The sequence below is a fragment of the Sesamum indicum genome, linkage group LG6 (genome assembly GCF_026168435.1).
Source record: "Sesamum indicum cultivar Baizhima isolate 11 linkage group LG6, ASM2616843v1, whole genome shotgun sequence".
In the NCBI taxonomy this organism is placed as follows: domain Eukaryota; kingdom Viridiplantae; phylum Streptophyta; class Magnoliopsida; order Lamiales; family Pedaliaceae; genus Sesamum; species Sesamum indicum.
Window position 1 is genome coordinate 15,950,998 of NC_142662.1, and position 23,900 is coordinate 15,974,897.

Sequence of the window (23,900 nt, forward strand, 5' to 3'; positions counted from 1 at the left end):
CTCTATGAGAGGCCCGAAAAACGGCTAAACCAGAAATACCTATCCAACTTTTACAAACAAACATAGAGTACGAAACTCCTTAATAGATCAAAATAATTACAGAAATTATAATGGTTACCAAAATAATAAGATATGAACAAATCAAACGAAAACAATACTGCAGTATCAATTAGGCTCAGATTCAAGCCAGATCCTTTGAACACACAAAAGTGCCGCACCGACAACCCGATTCACGGTTGTACTACTACTCGAAAAACACCACAACAGGTTTTGTCTCTCGATCACACAGATCTCTCTCTTTATTGGACACAGAGACCTTAATCACTCATATTCACAAAGATAGTTTGGAAAGTAGAAGATAGTAGTTCTATTTTTCTATCTATAGCCGAGAGGGAAGAAGCCCTTTATAAAGGGATGAAGATACACTGGATAAGGACAGCAATAGAGTCATTCCTTAAGCCATTTTGTTGGCTAAAGAAGACTTCCATGGAAGCCGGAGACTTGAAGGATGAATGATACATAAAAGATAAGAGAGAGAGATTGAGAAGTTCGGCATTGAAGGAGAGAAGAAATATGAGGACTCAAAACTAAGGTTACCCGATTAAGTGGTGGAGCAGTTCGGATCGAGATGAACGGGTCGTGGGTCGGATAGTGGGCCGTCCGAGTGAACCGGGTAAATGGGTCTCCAAAACTTGGGCCACAAAAATATAACAATAATGAATCTTTTATGTGGCTTCATCCCTTAACCCAAAGGAGTTCGGACATTTGTTGGTCCTTGTTGGTTTATTTAGGTGGGGTCGAAACAAGCAATGTACGAAAAATCTTTTTCTTTGGCCTGTCCAGGTGGTTACCTCAGTTGACTCTCTTCTCCAGTCTTTTTTTGAATCCATTAAGCAACCAATTCGCACGTCAACGACGACTCCTAGCTCCAATTGGACTAAACCTCCTAATGGGGTGATCAAGATCAATTTCGGTGGCGCATTATTTGCAGAAGAATGCGAAACTAGAATTCATGTTGTGGCAAGAGATGCAAATGGGTCAATGCTTGCCCCGATATCCCATACATTTTCTAAATGTGCAAGTCCAGAATTATTGGAAGCGTTGGCTGTGAGGGAGGTTGTTGAACTACCGCAGCGAAGGAGTTGGTCTTAGGTAGTTAGGGTTAATTACCCTTAGACCCTTCAGAAAATGAAAAATAACACTTTTTTCTAAATAAATTTTAAAATTATACTTACATCCCCTATGAGAATTTATTGTTTACACTGATCCTCTTTTGATAGGATTTGGACAAAAGATACTAATGTTAGCAAAATATTTACATAAATTTTCAATTGTATATCTCATTTAATATTTTCATGTTATAATTTTTTACTTATCAGAAAAAAATATAATAATATTAACTTAACTCCATATATATATATATTACATTTATATCTTTATAAGTATAAAAATATACAAAGGACTATTAAATGTGTGGCAAAATTAAAAATTTATGTAATTTTTTTTTGCTAACATCAACATTTTCTGTCCAAATTCTGACGGAAGAGAATCATGTTTAAATAAAAAATTTTCAAAAGTATTGTAAGTATAATTTTAATTTTTTTTTAAAAAAAAGTACAATTTCACATTTTTACAAAAAGTTGGGTGACTGCCTCCCATTTATCTCGAAGTTGAAGTCTGCTACCTGTGACTGGTCTTGTATTGGCCCGTTAGTTTCTGACATTCGTTGTATTGTTAATCTTTGGTCTCCTGTTTCTTATGGTCATGTATAAACTTGTTCGCCATGCAAGTGCCGGCCTTGAGGGTTCCGGTTTGACTGTTGTTGATGCTCTGCGATCGATCATTATACTGATTTCGCCTTTTGAAGAAAAAATCCTTATACGATGATTGCAAGAGTGAATGGGATTTCTAGGATTAGATGGGCTTTGTGTGAAGAGTAACATGCACACAGTACACACACATAAATAGAGAGTATAATTATTTCTGCCCAACCCAATGCCAAGAAGCTGCGACACGTTTTCTAATCTTTCCTTTTTCGTTAACAGTGTTACAGATGAGAATAAGTCTATTTCAAGTATCCAATTTCACATTTTCAGGCACACACCATACTGGTGTAATAATAAATGATCGCGGTTGTTGTTCTTCGGCCAGAGAGAATGTCTGGAAAAGCGCCTTTAATACGCACGTGAAGAAAAGGGGAAAAGAAAAGTGAACTGTAAACAGTGGTGCGGAGCGCAGTGGTTTTTTTTCCTTTCTACTTTTCTACCTCAGAGTCAAATTCTACTGCTAAAGCACTGCGTTTCTGGTAAAATTGGGGTGTTGGGTTCTTGACTAATGTGATGAAATTGGAGGCGTTGCCGAAGGGTTTCAGATTCCGGCCGACTGATGAGGAGCTCGTCAGCCATTATCTCAGGCTCAAGATTAACGGTCACCATTCCTCCGTTCAAGTCATCCCCGAGATTGATGTCTGTAAATGGGAGCCATGGGATCTCCCTGGTATTTTGCCTTATTCCTTCCTCTTTTTTTTTTTTTTTTTTTTTATGTGCAAGATAATATATGTTATTCTTTTGTTCTCTTACAAGAATAATTTTCTTTTTCTTCCTCTCACTGCATATGTATATATCTCCGTGAATTCTCTGTCACTCATTTTTTGAGGTGGGTTTTTTTTTTCTTGTAAGTTATAATTGGTCTGCCCCTATATGATGTTTATTCTGTTCGTGAAATTTGCTTGAAACTTGTGTGAATCTATGTCATGGCTTTTCCATTGTTGGACGTTTTCCGCATACGAAAATGGGCAAAATCTTAGGCATATGTATATTTAGTAAAATTCTGTCTCAATATAGAATTTATTCTATTCTCCCTGGTTCTGAAAGACGGAGACTGTATGACTCTGAGTCTGTTGCTGATAATGAGAATCATCTTATACAATTTAGTAAAAGTAAAGTAATTACAAATTTTTAGAGGGTATATAACTAGAACAACACATGTTCAATTTACAAACATATATATGAAAAGAATATCTTGAATTGCTCTCTTTTTTCTAGAGTACAACTTTGTGGGCTAAGAGATAGGTCATATGCAAGTGGACCATAACATTTTTATCTGCAATTTCGCGTCCACCACCTACCTAGGCGGTTGTAGGACTCACATAATCCTGAAATGAATTGCTGCGGAGCTGAGGTGATGAGCATCATATAGAATTTCATTTGGACAAAGAGGATGCAGAAGTGCCTATTTAATTGTCCTCAAATCAACCACATTATGTTCAGAAAGAAACTTTACTCTTTTGAAAGAGCTGAGGGCAGAGTAAGTTGAGTGGCTATATTCTATAGTTGGACAATCCTAATCCATTTGGACTTTGTATTTGTCTGTGATAAATATTCTATGATCTCCTGTGTACATCCCCAGAAGTGACAGAGAATGCTCCTCGGCAGATCTTGCCAGAATCAAGAATGTTGGTTTTATGTCATGTCTACACTAAGTGCATTTGAGAAGAAAATTTATGTATGACCTCAAAGAAGAACTTTCTTCTCGCACAGTACTTACTTCCAAGGATCTGTGTGTTTTGTTCTATTGATTCTTCATGAATTCATGTGGTGTAACCATAAGACAGGTTTAGCAGACCAAATAACAATGGGATGGATATGGGTGAATTGAATTTGGTGAAGTTTGTTGCTGGATTTTAATGCTGGATAATTGAACTCTAGGTTTATTGGCCACATGGTTTATTTTTCTCTGACATGCAAAACCAAGTGAAAAGTAAGTCTCAGTCTCTCTCCCTTTCTCGCTTTTTTGCTGTGCAGCACTGTCAGTGATAAAGTCTGATGACCAGGAATGGTTCTTCTTCTGCCCCCGTGATAGAAAATATCCAAATGGGCATCGCTCTAATAGGGCCACAGAAGCTGGTTATTGGAAGGCCACCGGCAAGGATCGTACCATAAAATCTCGCAAGTCATTGCCTTCTGGTCGTTCCAATACCCAATTAATTGGCATGAAAAAAACTTTAGTATTCTACAAGGGTCGTGCACCTAAGGGTGAACGGACGAATTGGATCATGCATGAGTATCGTGCCACTGAACCAGATCTTGACGGTTCTAGCCCTGGACAGGTCAATAGATATTCCTCTCTCTCCCTGTGTCTCTCTCTCTATCTGTTGTGTATCCACACACTCCCATACACAAACATGCATCCACAAACACACACTTAGTGCTGTCCTATTCTAGGGCATGACTTTGGGGTGACTTAATAATTTCTTTGGCTATTAACAACTAATATTCTTACTCGTGCTTGTAAAAAAATTTCTGACATCATCTTCTCTAATCACTTTTCTTGGAGTGTTTTTAGGTAGGTTTTGAAAGTTTTTGAGAGGTGAGTTTGAGTTTTACAAAGTTTGAAGTTTGTGTTGGCAAATGTATTCAGAGTTTTGTATTGTTTTGGGGAGCTTTAAAAATGGATGAAAATGGATGATTACATGTTTGTTATTGTTTTTAAAGGGGATAAAAGTTACTAAGATGTCAAATCATGCTTTGATAGTGGTGGGAAGTGTTTAAAAATAAGGGTAAATTACAACGCCCTCCCCTGAGCTTTGGCATAATTACAAATACCCCCTAATTGTTTGGAAAATTACTAATACCCCTTTGATTTTAATGGTCGTCTAACAATTAGCCCATTCTGTTAGTCTCCGTGAGGTTTCCATCCATTTTTTGTGATGAACTGACCAAAATGCCTTTGTGGACTAAGAATTATAATTTTTTATTTTTAAAATTTTTTTATTTTTTTTATTGACTAAGTGGATAATATTTTTATCCTTTTCAATTGTTTTCATTTACTACATTTGATTTTCTTACAAATTTTTAAATTTTTTTAAAAAAGAAAAAAATACAGTAAGAGCATAGTTGACAATTTAATACCTCTATTCGAGAATTACATAATTTTATCAAACATTATTGGGGTATTTGTAATTTTTCAAATAACTAGGGGATATTAGTAATTATGCCAAACCTCAAGGGAGGTCGTTGTAATTTACCCTTAAAATAAATGAAAATATTCTTAATATTATTTTTTGAGACAAAAGTTACTGTAAATGTCAAATGACAAATCATGTCTTGATAGTTGGTATTCTATTATTTTATATATAAATAATATATGAGTAGGGGGTATGGTAGGTTTGGGAAAAATATAATTTACCCCCCTGTGATATGAGAAACGAGCAAAAAAACCCCTACAAAAAATAAAATAATAAATTACCCCCTATGTTTTGAAAAAAGAAGCAAATTACCCCCTATCTGAACCATTTATAGAGTGAAATCTGCTTCATTTTTTAAAACACAAGGGGGTAATTTGCTAATTCTTTTTTAACAGGGGGGTATTTGCTCATTTCACATGACATAGGGGAGTAAATTGCATTTAACCCTGGTAGGTTTTGGGTTGATTTTAGTGCTTCTTATAGTATGAGTTGTGGATTGACTTTAAACCAGTGAAAGCCTCTAATACGTTATAGGTAGCGTCATTTCGCCTGCTTTGAAAATTGGTTAGAAATGAAACCGAACAAAGGGAATATTATAATAATTTAAAATTTATTATCAAAGCAGCTTACTGTGGGGATCAATTGTTACTTTTAGTTATGGCCTTCCAGAAATCAAATTGAAATAATTTTATATAGTTTCAGTGTAAACACACATCGAATATCTCTTTAATAATTCATTATAGAATCATATTCTGTCTCTATATATTCATTGTCATTGTCTCTCTTTGAGGATTCCATGAGGTGAATATGCAGATTCCTAGACTGGACTTTTGATCATTCTTTGCTATACAACTCTTATCAACTTGATTTTGCTTTTCAACTATTATCTGTTGCTTGCTTGAGGTTATACATCACCAAGAACAAATATATCCTGTTAATAATGTACTCCATTGAACTTCCACTGCTCTTCGCTTGCATACTTTCTACTATGAAGGACTTCATCTTTGCTGATTCTCATGAAAAAGTTGAAGATGCATGCATTTTCTTTTGAAATAGTTTCATATCTCATAACACATTTAAAGAGAAAGAAACATCTACCCTCTGTTACAGGGATCCAGTATTTATCTTGGTTTACCACGTGAATTCTGGTGTTCCACTTTAGTGGTAGATTAGGTTCAGTATAGTTAGAGTGCTATTACTCTGTCCTCTGGGTCCAGCTTAATGCTAGTTTTGGTGTTCTTTGGATTGTTGCTTCTAGTGGCATAAAGGAATAGGCGTAAGGTGCAAGTTTATTCTGGTAATGTTTTTCAGCAGATATTGCCTTGACCAATTCATGAACATTTCTGTTACTTTCTATGTTTCTGTATACTCTCTCAAGTTCACTTGAACGTTGTCACCTTGCCAGCTCTTACTTCATTTATTGTTTCTTAGAAGCCCAGCAGTTATTTAGAGATCACTTGAACATTCCTGTTACGTTCTATGTTTCTTTATACTCTTGTTTTTCATACAACTCCAAGAACTTTAACTCATTTTTCATACTTTTATTAGCAATGTAGGGTAAGTGAATAAGCACTGAGTTAGAATCTTGATTTTCTCTTTGTAACTGTTTTCTGCTGACTGGATTACAATCCATTTGCAGTTTCTTTATGGTACCAGTGTCCTATTAGTTCCACCCAGAAAGAAAATATAATCCATTAAAATAATTCTTACATAATTTGCAATAAAAAATACAAACTTAATCTTATTCTTGGCGTGACTTTGCGGCTACTATCATATGACTTTTTCCCATCGACTTCTCATTGGGGACGTAGTGATGCCTAATCATGCTTTCATGTATGAAATTTTGGGATATAACACCCTTTTCTTAAGTTGACAGTTAATTAGTGGATAAAATAGCGCGTGGAGTTTGGTATTTCCTCTTATCTTTGTAAGGCTAGCTAGGTATTAGTTTCTTTAGTTTTAAACTCTTACATTTTAATTACTAAAAGTGCATTCCTATTCATTGCTATAAATGCAGAGTGTAATATCATTATTCTTGTGTATGGGACAAATTTTCATCACAAAATCTCGTCCACAATTTCCCACAAAATTTCAGGACATAATTCCAAAATGTAGCATACCAAGGACTATTATTTTCAAACCATTCATCTACATTAAAATTTCCAGAAGGATAGTGGTAAATGACGGTTGAATAGGAATCTCGCGTGGACCAAAAAAAGGAAGAAACATTTTTAGCAGCCATTTGATTGTCCATGAGTTCTTGTGGATCATGAAACTTTTGGGAGTTCTTAGTGGCGATTCCGATAATTAATTTTTGAAAATTAAGGAGCACGGACTATTATCAATTGAACACACACAAACTCTAAATATATATCTGTACATGTTTGTGTATATACACACACCTCCCAGAACTTCTTGGTTTATCAATTCTCATTATGCATCAATCATACCAGCTGAGATAAATGAGTTAAATTTGTTGTTGTTGTATGAAAACTGTAATGTTGATAATTAACTTCTGTAAGTTAATTTCTAAACTTCGCTTCATGTACTACTATCTAGTATCTAATCCATATAATTGCCACTGAAATTAAGTATGGGAATTTAGTTTGACAAATATAATTTCGTTAGTGTCATGAAAATTTTGGAATTCATGCAATGAGATTCTGTGTGTCGTGATGAGGTCGAAATTGTTTGGTTGATTTCTTCCTATATGCATGAGAACGTCATTGGATTTCCCATCTTAGTCATTTTAGTATTTACATGTAAAAGTACCAAGCTAAAAGTAAACTAATTCCAACTAGCCATGGGGGGATAATGGCTAGAATGTCATTCAACCTTTCCATCTTGTTTATGATATAATCAACTTAAAAGAAGAGGTTAGCTGCAAAGACTTGGTGCAGCCTGGGATTGTCTTCACAATATGTAATACCTCAAGGGGTGGATCCAAAAATTCACTATCTTATAATTAGAAGGCCCAATGTTATATTTGATAATATCGGTGCGTCTAATTTGGCTTCTTTCTTTTGCACATGCCACCAAAATGGCTCTGTAGGCCCTATTATGTTCATAATATTAGACCATTCCTAGATGCCTGATTATAAAGAATGTGTAGCCTCTACATCATAAAGAATTGATATAACTTGAGATTCTCTGCATCATAAAGACTATGTAGTAGCTCGTGTATCTGATGCATCATAATATCATGTGGAGACATGTTTACTTCTGCATCATGAACAATATTTTCCATTGTTGCCTGGTCTTTCTGTTTTCTTTGATTTATGAGCTGAGGTTGGGGAAATTGTTAACTTTTTCTATGGTGCTGATGGTCCGATTCTTGAGGCTTACTGCGAAAAGAACTTGAATAGGATAAACGAGAAAATGACCAAGAATAAGAATTTGCAAATTTTATCTTCTTGCCTCTTATTTTGATAGGCAGACCTGCATGGTTTTAATTTTTCATTATAAAGGTTGTCAATTCTTTGTCAAATGGTACAGGGAGACTATGTTCTATGTCGCTTGTTCCACAAGGCAGATGAGAAGCTAGACCATTCGAAGTACGATGAAGTTGAACCTACGGGATCATCTCCTTCTACTAGCAAATCATCTCCAGATGAAGCATCATCATCTGATCTTTTCACAGAACCTGCAGGCCTTGGTATTGAAATATTCAAGGAACCAGAGGACGTAAAAATGAAGTGGAAAGATGAGGCTGATACAACTCCTGCTATCCTAACACCTAAAGAAATACGTGAATCCAATATAGCCGATCACTCAGGAGAAAAAACAGATAGGGAGGTCAGAGAGGAAGATGTATGCTCTTATGGGCCAATATTTCTCATCTTTCTGCCTTATTTAAACAACAAAGTTCAACTTCTTATGTATACCTTTTCCCCCTGTGTTATGCAGGTGTATGCTCCAATAAGAGAAATTCCGTTGTCCGATGAAGCTGCATATAATCAATTTGATGACAAGGCCTTAGATCCCTTGCTGTCTCTCAATTACACCGACTCAGGAGCTTGCATAGGTTCTCCCTTCCCTGATGACTTTGGCAATGATCCCAATGGATTGCATTTTCAAGATGGGACATCTGAACAGGATGTCTCTCTATCAGAGCTGTTGGAAGGCCTTCAAAATCATGGGAGCTGTTTTCATGAACAGTTAACTAGCGATAAGACCTTAGCTGCCAGCGAAGGCCTCATCCCTGAGCAGATTAATGCTCTGGAGCACACACCAATTACATTATGTAAAGCGGATCTTTGTAAAATGTATGGGGAGACAGACACGGAAATGGTTCAAGCACAGGTAAACAGGATGTGATCTGGTATCTTGCATTTGTTTCAGTTCTAATTTGTGTCCTTTAAATTCGTCGTCATGTAGGATCTAGTGTGACCTTGTTCCTGATAATCAAATTCTACCCTGCTTAATCAAAATTAAATGCTCATTTGTGCTTAAAACGAATCTGTTTTTAGATATTTTGGTGTGTTCTTTCACTCTTTAAATAATTTTAGTGCTGGTTGTTCCAGTTCCTAGTGTCTCATATCGATGCTCAGATTGATGTTATTGTCTTGCAGGGGCAACCATCTCCACAATTCCAAGTTGCGTCGTCCGCTGATCATTTGGTTTCTCACTATGCCATTCGAAAAGATGTCTCGTCCCTTGATGTAGTTTCCGGCTCGCTGGATGATTCATTTTACCATTCATATCAAACAAAAGATGGTAATACTCATGTTAGTGGAACTGGAATCAAGATTCGATCACGTCAGCCACGGAATCAACCAACTATACTTAACTCTACTACCCAGGGTACTACGTCTAGGAGAATCCGTCTGTTGATGGAAAGTGGATCAAACCCCATATGTTATGAAGAATCCAAAGATGCCAGCAGCAGTGAAGAACAAGAATCACAGTCACTTATCACCAAGGTGAGTTCCACTGATTTATTCGGAATAGGATGCACTCGTAAATTAACTCATGAAAGTCAAGGTAAGCAATGATAACTACGTGAGAACGACAACTGCTGAAATAAACGTACACACTAATTTGCTATTCCTACATCTTTATTTGCTGAGAAACCATGCAATTTGCTCAGAAGGACGATATGATTTTCCTCATCTGTTGTTCCTTAATTGCTGAACGCAGGACGACGAAGATACCACTAAAACTTGGGAGTCTCAGCATCCAGAAGATAGAGTAGAGGATGAGAACAAGGGGATTACTCAAAAACGTGTTGACGAAAATGGCATTACAAAGATGGCATCTATGCTATCAACAACATCGACTGTCCTCCGTAGAGTTGCAAGTTATTTAAAAACGTATGCTGTCCGCATCTATTTTGTGATAATTCTGTTAGTGGTTTCCATTGGGCTGTGGAAATGTCCTAGTTTCCATGAATTCTAAGTCCCATTCTTGTTCATAATCTGATAGCTTCTTGTAATTATATAGTGAGGTGGTGGTCAGATGAATCCATGCTTGTATAAATTCTAATTGTGTAGAAAGAAGTTGACTGTAGGAGATATATGTGGATCCAGAGTTCTTCACATACACACACTTCACAAATCTGTTTGGACAATCTTACTGGGCTGGCATGGAAAACTGCCCATCTCTTTTCATTATCATTATCCATCTAGGACTCAAGATTGTGTTTAATTTATTTACATGTCAAATTTTAAGTTTTTTTTAGTGTATGGATTTTCATGTGGGAATAAAAATGTGTTTGGGGTAATTGGAGGTGCTGCATATTTTGTATTGTTAATAGTGTCAAATTGGTGTGACTTTTTTTTATTTAAATGAAGCTTATAATTTGTAATGTTATATCAATGCATCATAGTAAATATGTAGTATTATTTGGTCAGGTTAATGACTGAAAAATGTATGTCATTACATGTACGGAAGAGGTAATAATATTTTTGAAAGATGAAAATTAAGAATAAAACTAAACAAGATTTTCGTGTCCTCAACCCGGCGGTCCAAACGACGGAGCATTATCTTTTAAGGATAATTATACAGTTCCCTAAGGTTTAATTTAATTATATGTTGGTATAGGAATTTAGTATCCCAAACATTTGTTTTTTTATAATAAATGGATTCTTCCGTTAGTCAAAATTAATCAAATCTGCTGATATTAGCAAAAAGAATTGAATGAAAATTTATATTTATCTGCAATTTTGACCAACGGATGGATCTATTTATGAAACGAAAATAAATATTACAAGATATTAAATGTAACTTTTCAATTTATAAAAGATTTATATGTAATTATATCAGATATTAAGAGAGAATGATGTAATTATCTATTAGATTAATTGAATTGTTAGATCCAAGAATTAAATAAAAATTAACACCCAACTTGGAATAAATTGATCGAATCTAATAAAGCCGAACCCACAAAATTAATGAGCATTTACTTCATAGTTGGACAAAGTCCAAATATTAAATAAGGATTTGACATTGGGTCTGGACCAAATCTAAGTATTAAGATTGACATTGGGCTTGAAATAAATTGATTGGATCAATTAATTCATAGCCCTATTTTTTTTTTTTTTTTGGGTAAATAGAATTTTCATTAAGTAAATAATAGTACAGTACAACAATGTGATTCTCAAATGGTTTCTCCCTCGACAGGCCAAGGGATACGCCATAGTCTATATAACGCACGTGTACTGACCGAACAAGCTAATTTAATGGTAATGATCCTCTGTCTCACGTCATCGACAATCAGTATACCCATGGTACTCGGTGTTCGCTCTATATGTTCAAATCGCTTCAGGTTCCTCTCCCTCCATATGTGGTAGACACATGATGCGAGCAGTGTTCGGTAAGCAATGTTGACAATGTGTTTGCGCCTCCATTTTCGCGTTGCCCACTGTATGTCTGTTGGAAAGTCTTTATTGGGCCAATGAAATCGAATCCTTCTGCGAACCTCAATAATACATTGCCGACTAAAGTTTATTGTTAAATTGGAGCTCATTTAGGCCCACTAGGAGAATTAGATCAAGCAACCTCTTTGTCATAAGGAGGTGTCCGAACTTTTGCCTGGTTTTTAAGTCAAGAAAATCGGCAACTTGGCTTTTTCCGCTCAATCTCTCTTTTGTTTGTCTCATGTAAGAAACACTCACCAAAAATTCTCTCAAGGGCTTGATATTTCATTCACATGGAGAAACACTAGAACACTCTCTTCCTTAATACATATTCTAGCATCCAACCTCTAGAGTTCTAGCAAACTGAAAAAGGGAGTTAGCTAGTGTTGTGTGGATTTAATAGAGGGAGCAACCCTCTTTGCTCTTGCAGGATCGGACGAGGATCATTCATGGGAGACGTAGAAAACGCTAAAGATCCAATCTTTCTGTAAGGTAAAGTCTCTTTTATGTTTCTATTAAGTAGCATGTTATCGTTTTGCGGCACGTTTATATTGATCGATTAGCCTCAATAGGATTAATAGTTCATTAATTGTTTGTTTTTGTTGGACAAGGACCCGATTGTTAGGAAAGGAAGAGCAAAGAGGAGTATTAGAAGACAACTTTTAAAATGAATTTTTATAGAATTCTTATCTTGCAAAATGCCAACTTACAAGTAGGTATTGATAGATGCACAGAGCAATTTTTAAACTAGCCTAGTTCATAATTTTTTGTGCCAATATTTAATTTGGTCTAATACAATTATCAAAGTACATTAACTATATTGACCAATCTTCTTGAAAATATCAAATTATATTTAACAACAACCCCCTTAATTTGAAATTTCCTGCTGTGCTCCAAGACTTTCTCTCAATCTTCGAAAATTTTCAACCTTTAACGGCTTCATGAAAATATCTGCAATTTGATCTTGGATCTTCATATATTTGAGCTCCACCACATTATTGCCAATGCATTCTCTAATATAATGATACATTGTATCTATGTACTTGCTTTAATCATGGAACACTGAATTTTTGGCAATTGTTTGTGCCGATTAGTTGTCAATGCAAATTTATGTCGTCTTTACTTGAGATAAGTGAAGCCCTTTCAACAGTTCTCTAACCTAAACAACATGGCATGTGCAAGAAGTTGTAGCCCCATATTCAGACTTACAAGTTGACAAAGTCACAATGCATTGCTTCTTTGAACAACATGAGATAGCATAATCACCCATGAAAAATATAAAACCAGTTGTACTTTTCCTATTATCAATATTTCCACAAAGTCACCATCACAATAACCTTTAAGAATGAAATTATTAGACGGAGATTAGAATATCCAAAGTCAACCGTACCTTTTAGGTAGTGACGAATCATTTTGGCGGCTTATATATGGCTAAAATTAATAGCTTTCATAAAATGAATTATCACCCCAATTGCAGAAAGGATATTCTGGTCTTGTACATATCAAATATCTTAAACTTTCCAAAAGACTTTTGAATAAAGTCGGATTCACCTTTTCTTCATCTCCAAACTTGATAACTTCAAACCCGTAGGTGTATTCAAGGGATTGTGATCAATCATATTAAACTTTTTTTGCATATCCTGCTTAAGAAAGGAAAATACATTCCTTCAATTATTTCACCTCTATACCTAAATAATATGACATGAGACTTAGATCAGTCATGTCAAACTCAAGAGACATTTCTTTCTTGAATTTTTTAAACAAACTCGGATTATTGCCAGTAAAAATGAGATCATCAACACAAATACGAACGAGCAAAATATCAACATTATCATGAATTTTAATATAAAATGTATATTTATTAAGGCAACAATCAAATTGTTTTCCTGGAATTATTTATTGATACAACTGTTCCATGCTCTCAGGGCTTGTTATAAATCATATAAAACCTTCTTTAGCCTTAAGATTTTATCTTCATGTCCATCAATGACATTCCCCAAAGGTTGCTCAACATACACCTCCTGTTCAAGGTATCCGTTCAAGAAAGTTCATTTGACATCTAGTTAATAGGTGTTCCACTTCATTTGAGATGATACTGTAATGAGTAAACGGATAGTCTACATTCAAGCAACGGTTGCAAAGACTTCACATAATCAACTTCATGCTTTTGCTTATAGTTTTTTTTCCCACAAGTCTTACTTTGTATTTTTCTACTATACTCATGCATTTGTCTTTATCTTGTACATCCACTTAACTCCAATCGCTTTAGATCCTTAGGAGGACATGATAATTCCCAACTATTATTCTTCTTGATAGATTTGATCTTTTCATCCTCTCCATCTTTTATCTTGCATAGCTTCATCAAAAATTAAAGGTTCACTATCTGTAAATAGACAGTTCAATGAGTCATTATCCAAAGAAACTTCATTAGATATCTCATATATGTCATCAAGACTTTTCAAATTTAGTGGGCTTCCGTTTGAACTTTTTTAAGAGCAAGAGATGGAGGTTGTAAAGGGGTTGGTGTAGCATTTTTAATCAAGTTGCATGTCATATTGCTTTTCTCCAAAACAAGAAAGAAAATGATAAGATTTTTCTTCTTGAGCTTCCCAATTCCCACGGCTTCTTCATCAAACTCAACATCACGGCTTACTACTACTTTGCCATTAATCAGATTGAACAATCTATAGCCTTTGGAATCGTAATCATATCTAACAAACATATGTTTTACACTTCAATCATCAAGCTTCGATCGTTCTTGGTGTAAAATATGAACATTAGCAATGCTTTCAAAGACTCAGAAATGGCTTACATTAGGCTTTATCCCGTTTCACTCTTCTTGAGGAATTGAATTTCTAATAATCAATGTTGGAGAGCAATTTGACAAATAGATCGCACATGACACTACTTCAGCTAAAATTCTTTTGGCATGTGTTTTTCTTTTAGCATACTCTGCGCCATATTAAGAATGGTTCTATTTTTCGTCTTAGCTACGCCATTTTGTTGAGGCGATCTAGGAACAGTCATGGGATGATGAATCCCATTATTTGCACAAAAACTATTGAATTCTTTTGAAGTGAACTCTCCTTCATGATCTGATCTTAAGCCTTTGATTTCATAGCCACTCTCTTTTTCCACAAGTGATTTGAATTTTTTGAAAGTATTAAAAGTCTCTGATTTTTGCTTCAAAACATAAATCCAGGTCTTTCTGCTAAAATCATTAATGAAGAGTACAAAATATTTACTCTTACCAAATGAAGATGGATTAATTGGTCCACACACATTCATAGGTAGAAGTTCAAGTAGTTTGGTTGCTCTCAATGTTGTTTCTTTTGAAAAACTCTTCCTTGTGTGTTTGCAAACAAGATATACTTCACACAATTGACTGGGATGATTTATGAAGGGTACCCCTTACACCATCATATTTTCTCCAATTTATCGTAGGGCACCAAAATTCAAATACCATATCTCTTGTGCCATTGCCATGCCACATCTTGCACATGAACCTTCAAACACCTTTGCAAGCAACTTAGCATTTCGATCTCTCAACTGAAGACATTTATCCTTCATGAGAATTTCATAAGGAATTGACCTAAAGTTAAAATATTACTTTTCAATTTAGGCACGTAATAAACATCATAAATCAATTTATGGTTACCATTCTTGGCAAAATAAGAATTTTTTATTTCCCTTAAATGTGAATATTTGATGATTCTCCAAAGAAAATATTAACTTGCACCTTCTCATCAAGCTCCACAAATTGATCTTTGTTGCTGCACATGTGATTGCTTGCACTATTATTCAAGTACTATAAATTGTTGTTGTCCTTTTCTTCTACTTTAATTGTCAGCAACAATATTGACTCTTCAATTTTTTGATTATCATCAACCAGATTTATATTTTTCTTCATATCTTCAGTTGCATCTTAGTATTCCCAAGCAAAATGACCATGTCTATAATAGTTGTAGCACTCCCATTAGATTTGTTATATCTTCTTTCATTTGACTGTTGAAAATAACCTTGCCCACTTATCCCTTTATTCTTCCATGGCTTCTTTTGATAGCTGGCTTCTTTCTTCATTGTTGGAACTACTTCCAACTCCCCTTTCATGTCTATTTTGGCCTCTTGCTTATGCTTTTTCTCATTCATATCCTCGTCCACATCCTTTGAAATAACTTTTACTTTCTCCACTCTTTGTCAAAGTAGTTTAGATTTGAGAACTTGCTCCAATGGCTCCTCTTATCTTCTCTTGATTTTTTCTTTAGGGGCTTGTAAAGATCCCTCCAATTCTTCAATGGTCATTAAGTTTAGATATTTTATTTCTTTAATGACACACACAATATAATCAAACTTGAAAGTCAAGGAACAAAGTATTTTCTCCAAGGCACATACATCATCGATTTTATCTCCACGTCTCTTCAGCCGATTCATAACATCCTTTACCTTTGAACAATAATCCGAATTTGCTTCGAATTTATTCATTCTCAAAGCTTCAAACTCACCTCTTTGTATATGGTTGACGTTGGGACCTATATTTTGTCACCTCTGTTGCACTCCTTTGTTATATCTTTTGCCAATCTTATGAACCCCTTTCACAGGCTCAAAGGCTGACAGTCATACAAACATGATCTGCATGTTAATACTTATGTTCATTATTTATCCTTTTGGAACATTACACACACTCTGACTTGGCATTTTTGTACAACTTTATTTGCAGGTGCTGTGCGATCCACGACGTGGTGGGATAACAAAAATCTTTTTGACTCGCCATAATTTTTCTTCGACACATATTCGGATATTTTGTTGTAAGGGAGTAGTACTCCTTGTTTATTGTTGCTCTATTTGTAAGGGAGTAGTACTCCTTATTTATGGCTTTACTATAAATTTTAGGGAGGTGGCTCTCCCCGCTGTAATTATTTTGTGAATTTTAATATAGAAGGACTGGGGACTCCGAAAAGCTCCCCCCACCTCTAGGTGGTTTTTGTTATTAAAAAAAAAAAACTCACCTCTTAGTGATTAAAGCAAAACTTTCTTTACTTCATCAAAACCTTGGATAGATTAGCCAAAATCTCGCAAGCTTCTTTTGAAGTAATAGCGTTTGCCAGTTTTTCGAACATCATATCATCCAAACATTGATGGATGAGGGTCAGAGCCTCTTGATCCTTCTCCTTTGTCTTTGACAAAGTATCCTTCCCCATTACAATCTCCCACACATCTTGGGAACCAAGTACTGCTTTCATTTGTAGACACCATATTTCATAATTTTCTTTTGTGAGCACAAAAAAACTTTCAAATTAGCCTAGTTCATATTTTTTAATGCCATATTTGATTTAGTGTAATACAATTACCTAAGTGCATTAACCATGAATATTGACCAATCTTCTAAAAATATCAAATTATACTTCAACACCGCTACTGTGCGTCTAGACGAGTGTATATTCATTGTAGAAGTTAAAATTTGTCAGGTTTCCTTGTTTATATAAAACTCAGTGACTATATAAGATTTAAGATGTCATTTTTTATATATGTGTTTTTTTATTTCTAGTTTGAGAGAAATTAAATATTAGATGAATCTGGATTGTTAATCTAATACAGGCTAGCCCACCAACATAATCATGTCCTTATTAGAGGGTCAATTTGGCCTGTCAACTAATTAGAGCAAAATATCTACTTGATCTTTTTAAATTTCAATTTTTTCATATTTTTAGTTTGAATTTACTTTTGTTATTGAGGCCTAATTTAATTAGTAAAGTTGAGCCTTATGAACATAGGTTATGTGTTTAAATTCACCATTGTATTTGTGTTGATTTATTTTAATAACAATTGTTAGTTTATTAAACATTCCAATAAAATAAACATTCCAATATCTCGTTTACTTTCAACTGCTTCTCTATTTTTCTCAAAATCTTCTATAAATAAGGGTTCAAGTAAGTTAGGGGGTAACACATTTATCCAACAAAGTTTACTCAATTTCCACTCGTTTTCCTTTCTCTGCACACAATTTTTATATCTTCAGCATCCCTTGCACAATTATGATGCATTCAAGTTATTAGTTAAAGTTATCTATTTTATTCCTTCCAATACCCTTAGTAACTTAAATTCCAAAGTTATAATCCTTACTTTGCATAGTCTTTTAATTATTTTAGGATACTCAAAAGACCATTCGACTTGCGTGGTACTATTGGACTCCGATAAATCACTATCAAAAATCAGTATGTTGGTGATAATTACACAATTTATCATAATTTGATGATAATTTTACCTACCTTTTTGAGCTAAAATATTCCTAATCATATGGATTTATTGCATTTCCAGCTCAAAAGACTTGATATGGAGTAAAGATGGCAAAATTGAGCTAAAAATAGAAATTGAAGGCACTAAAAAAGGGAAAAAATAATTTCTGACAGCTTTGCGAAGCCGACTAAACTACCCACGCTCAATGTTCCAGTTAACGCTGAAGAAAAAAGGGAAAGGTACGATTTGCATGGAAGAAAAAGGAATGATTCCCTACAATTTTGGAAAGAATCTCTTGAATATTTGGCTGATGTAATAGAATGATTTATTAACATTTTAGAACTGATTACGTACTTAACCATCCCCTATGTCTAGATTCGTAGGATGCTTTTGACTATAAATAGGAGGACCTCTCAATTCCATTGGAGGGAACAAGCATTGCATTCAATCAACGATTTTATCTTCCAATTGTCCTTTAATTTTAATACATTGCCTAGTTGATGGAATTCCACCGCTTTTTATAGTGTTCTTCTTTTTTGGTTTTTGGTTTTATTTTTTAACACCAGCGGCATGCCATTTCTCTCTTAATATAATAAATAATTTTTTACAGTTTAAAACATACGATGTAAAAATAAAATATCTAAACTAATATATTACATCATAAAAAGGAAAAAAAAGAAAGAAAGAGAACTAATTTATCAGTCGATACAAAATTTAGAAAGTCGAATAAATTAATTATTTTATTTGTTTAAGGGTTTTTAACATTACAAAAAATTGGTGCGACGGTGTCATTAACTGTCATTTATGAGTGCATATAGTTTTTCTTTTTTATATAGTATGGATATATTATTTAAAAAACTTATGAGATTATCTTTAGAGAATTGGATCATAAATTTCAAAAAATTCATTAAACACATTTTTTTCATACAAACAATTGTTACAAAGGACCACATGTTTTAGTTCAAACGCATGTTCATTGGGAAAATTATTTAAAAAATACAGAAAAAAATTAAAGATTTGAAGTGATTTAGAAACTTTTTAAAAAGTAAGTGGCACCGCGGTGACTGACCGTGGTGCCACAATTTATATTTTTAAAAAAAAAGAATTTAATGCGCCACCGCGGTGACATGATTATTTTAACTAAAAAAAATAAAGCAGTAGAAAACAAAAAAAAAAAGTGATCAAAGCTGTAGCTTGCAAAAATGCAGGCTTTAGTAATCAGGTGCTGAGCCACGGCGCTTAGACAGTGCGGTGGCTCAATATTTATTTTGGCCACACTTTAACAAGTGTGGCCCGTGACATTGCAGCTTACACTATTTAAGTGTGAGCCGCAATGGAAGTGCTCATAGCACAACTTAAATATTTTCCCTCTCCGCATTCTCATTCTGTTCTTCTTCTCTTCGGCCAATTTTTCTTGTTCTTGTTCTTGCATAACATTTACAACTTTCTGTTTAAAAATATTTTAAGTGAGTATGGCTAATTTTGGCCCTATTGATACAAGTATTTTGTATGGGCAGTTAAATCATCGGTCAGAAGATGTGTCCGGAAATTCAGATACAACTTTATCCATACGACGCGATGACATAGCTTTTTTTCGTGTCCTTCAACTAGTCCTACGCCACACTCGTGTTTTGCAAGTACTCCAGAATATGGGGCTTCTTGGTGTTTTACAGTGTGGGCATATTGAAATTGACACCCACTTAATTACTGCATTAATAGAGAGATGGTGCACCGAGACGCATACTTTTAATTTATCAGTTGACGAAGCAACTGTAACACTGCAGGATATCGCCATCATCTGGGGACTCCTGGTGGAATGTAATCTTATTATCGGGGTAGATACAAAGTATAATATTTAGCAGTGGCAAAATTATTGTCATCAATGGTTGGATTTTATGCCAAATGAATATGCTTTCAGATGGTCAAGAATAAACTAATAGTGTTACATGAATATTTACTAGAAAATACATATGATGAAGGTAGCCCATTTGAGGCTGTATTACAGGAGGCACGTATATGTGCCATGTGCATTCTCGGTGGGGTGTTGTGCCCTATGTTATGGGGAACATCGTGTCATTGTTGTATCTATGGCATATGAAAAATATACACGAAGAATATACCTCAAATTGGGGTTCAGCAGTATTGCCTTATCTATATCGGGAGCTGTGTACAGCATCACAACGAGGGAAAAACTAATATTGGCGGTGCTATGCAATTATTACAGATATGGGCATGGTCTCGCATCATAACACTTTCACCCATTCCCTCGAATGAAACTTCAACTCTAGTGCCAACCATAATGGACCCTGAAAACATTTTGCCTAGCCCTCCATATGCTGCACGGTATGAACATTTTTATTTATTAATATAGTTATAAAGAATTTTGATTTTACTTACTTTTCTTAATTTTGATTTTAGGTGGTCGTATCATATATCTCATACTCATACGGTGCACAATGCTCTACGTATAATAAGGAACGTGTTGGATCGTATGCAAGTAAATAAGGTATACTGTTGCGATTGATTTTTACATTTAGTGTATTTCTGAGGCATTTGTTCCAAGTATATTGATTGGCGTTATATGGTATTGTAGTTTATTTAGAATCCATATGATGAAAATGAACTCGAGCTTGGGGCATTGCTCTTTTATACAATGCGCACACCGTGGAATATACCTGCCCATTGATCACTTATTCGCTGGTGGAGATGCATCACTCAGAGAGGGTTCTCCGCCAATTTGGCTATGTGCAAGACATCCCCCCAAACCCATTGATCAGTGAACGACGTTTACAGACAATAGATAGGCGGGGACATCATGACATGGACTGGGCAACGTTTCACTCGGACTATGTTGCGAAATGGAACGATGTGCAATCACTGGTGGTGGAAGGACCCGCTATTGAAGGTGGTCATGATACCGTTCCTAACTATATGAACTGGTATCACCAAATTACTCAGGTTCAGATTTCACATAACACATTGTCTACGAACACACCGGGCTATCGACCAACTGACACCCGCGATTGGGAATATGTGGTAAGCACCTTGTATTTTTTAATGTTTATTTATTTTAGCATCATGATTACGCTGCTAATTTGATTTTGTTTACCAGTATAATAGAATAGAGTAGCTAGTGATAGACTGTGAAAATTTTGGAGATGATCAACAGTCATTAAGAGAAACTCGAGCGCGAGCTCGTACGATCGGACGTGAAATTATGAACTTTTCCAGTTCACGGTATCCAAGTGTTCGAGTCGGACCGGTTGACACAACTCGTGGCAACACATGCATAGTGGCTGGCCGTTCAAGTGTACATGCCGAGGTGGGGCTATCTACTGTTTGCACAGAGGCTGGACCATTGAGTTTTTACCAGAAAACAGGTCCATCGAGTGTTTACACTCCATATGCTCCATACATGCCATCATTTGATGATACGTTTACACATAATGTTAACCCGCAAACTCGAAGACAATATGTTGCATCACCGGTTCCATTTGAAGGCACCAATGTGAATACACCCAGTGACCAAAGAGATGATAATCCTCCTCGAAGAAACAGAAAACGTCCACGTTGTGGCACTGGAGGGCATTGTTAGAGTTTATGTATTACATACGGAAAGCATAAGAATATTGCATACAAAAATTGAGAATGATTTGTCTTTCTATTTTATTTAATGTAATTTTATGAATAGTATATTATTCATATGAACTTATGTATGATAAATAACAAATTTTATGAAAGAAAAATAACTCCAGTTCGATTATGCAGCACTCTAGTTCATCAATTTGCAACAATGATAATAACAAATTTTGTTCGGTATTCGAGTAGATACTTCTCTACCCAGGCCTCGACGAGCTCGCACTGTGGGATTGTGCACAAGTTCAAAATCCGCCGGATCTCAATATTCTTCACCGTATACAGGCTCAAACCTCCCTTAATATGTCTTTTTGTATGATTGTATACTGTAATATTGAGGAATAAAATTTGACGCATTAACCCCAAAATGCCGACATGCCTGAATGACATGTGAACATGGAATTCCATGTGTACCCCACTTGCCACAAGAACACATATGATGCTTCAATTTGACGATATAAGTATGGGGCCCCTGCCCGATCAAGCTCAATGTTAGCACTGAGGCAGATTGTTGGTTATTGTCAAACTTCTGAACAATGTGATGTACTGCCTCAGCCTGTCGGGCCTCGAACAACTTGAAAGCAAAATCATCCCATTGTTGATTTGCATTGATCATACGATTACACCGTGTAGAGCACTGCAAGAAATACTGCACTGAGCGGGATAATGTTATTTGCACAATAGCCATTATTGGTAAGCGTCTCCGAAATGTTTGTAGTTAGGATACCCGTTCTCCAACCACCATCATGCGCCAACATCCATTGAGCCTTGTCAATTCTCCCCAGCCAGTCGTATGCTTCCTCATTCAATGATTTTATCTCTTCCATTATTTTATTAAATTTTCAAGGACTGACTTCTACCCCTGCTCTTCAGCACATATCCTTCAACTGGATGTTCTTGAATTTGGTGTTAAAATTCGAACAGACATGCCGTAAACAAAATTGATGTACTCCTGAGGAAATTTGAATGCGGGTACATAATTTATAGTATTGATCAAACCAACATGCCTGTCTGAAATCAAACAAACTCGGTCATCCTCAGACGGCAACAAATATTTGGAAAGCATTCGGAGGAACCAACGGCATGACGCAAGCGATTTTTCATCCACGAGTGCAAACGCTAACGGCAGAACCTGCTGATTTGCATCTAAAGTTACTGCTACCAGCATTTTATGCTTGTACTTCGTGTACAAATGTGTTCCGTCTACGCTTATAACGTCACGACAATAGCGATATCCCTCAATGCATGGTCTGAAACCCCAAAAAATATAATTCAACATGTACCGCCTCTGGCTGTCTGTTTCCAAATGCAACCACTCCACAACGGCCCCAGGATTCCAATTTTGCAATGTCGTCATATATTTGGGCAACTTCTGAACAGAACTCTCCCAAGTGCCGTACACTTGTTCTCTAGCGGCTTTCAAAGCATGCCAGGCCTTATGATATGGGACTTCAAAATCAAATTTATCTTTCACAATCTGCTGGACATGTTTTATATCGTACGATGAGTCTTGAAGAACCATACCCAACAGATGTGTTGCGATCATACTCTTTCCAAAGTTACCATGGTTAATAGAAATCTCGTTAATCAGACATGTATGTGGTCCGACATACCTGGTAACTTTAAATAATCCCATGTTTGATTTGAATATGACCCTTAACATCCAACAATACCCAGTCTGTTTATCATATTTGCAAGCGACTTTCCATAATTTTTATTGCTCTCCACCACTCGGTATTCTCGTCTTGCAAATCGGATCGAATAATCTTGTACACTTGCTTTTAAATGGTCCTTACTTTTAAACACCATTCTGTTGGCGAGCTCTCCAGTATTTGAGTCATAAAAATTACCCCACCTACCAGTAGGGATATCAATCGAGTCAGCAGGGACTTCTGGATGTGTTGTGCTGAAAAATAGAATGACCAAATATAGGTTCATTCGGTCAGGCACGACAGGCATGTTCAAATCAAAATGCTCTTGTGCATTCTCAACAAGAACATCCATCATAACAGGTATGCTTACATCAGCATCATCGTCATTATTCTGGTCAATCTGGTCTTCTACTTCGACCTCATTTGGTTCTGAGTCAGCTTGCTCAGTGTTCAACAAACTATCAGCTTCAAACTCGGCATCTTCATCATTGTATGCAGATGAACCTGCATAATCCGATGGACATGCATAATCAGATGAACCTGAATATGCAGCTG

The 23,900-nt window shown here is 35.6% G+C and overlaps 1 protein-coding gene across 3 annotated transcripts; it reads left to right on the forward strand.

Moving 5' to 3' along the window:
- Window positions 1-1,791: 1,791 nt before the first annotated feature.
- On the forward strand, window positions 1,792-10,688 carry LOC105164394 (protein NTM1-like 9). 3 transcript variants are annotated; one of them, XM_088881910.1, is made up of 6 exons: window positions 1,792-2,496; window positions 3,804-4,108; window positions 8,462-8,761; window positions 8,873-9,268; window positions 9,538-9,888; window positions 10,106-10,688. In XM_088881910.1, exons 1-6 carry the CDS (start codon window positions 2,340-2,342, stop codon window positions 10,361-10,363), a joined length of 1,767 nt encoding a protein of 588 aa, XP_088738036.1. In that variant the 5' UTR covers window positions 1,792-2,339; the 3' UTR covers window positions 10,364-10,688. The 3 variants fall into 3 exon arrangements, with proteins under 3 accessions (XP_088738036.1, XP_011081341.1, XP_011081339.1); XM_011083037.3 differs by having other exon boundaries at window positions 1,802-2,496; window positions 8,462-8,776; XM_011083039.3 differs by lacking the exon at window positions 3,804-4,108 and having other exon boundaries at window positions 1,801-2,496; window positions 8,462-8,776.
- Window positions 10,689-23,900: the final 13,212 nt, after the last annotated feature.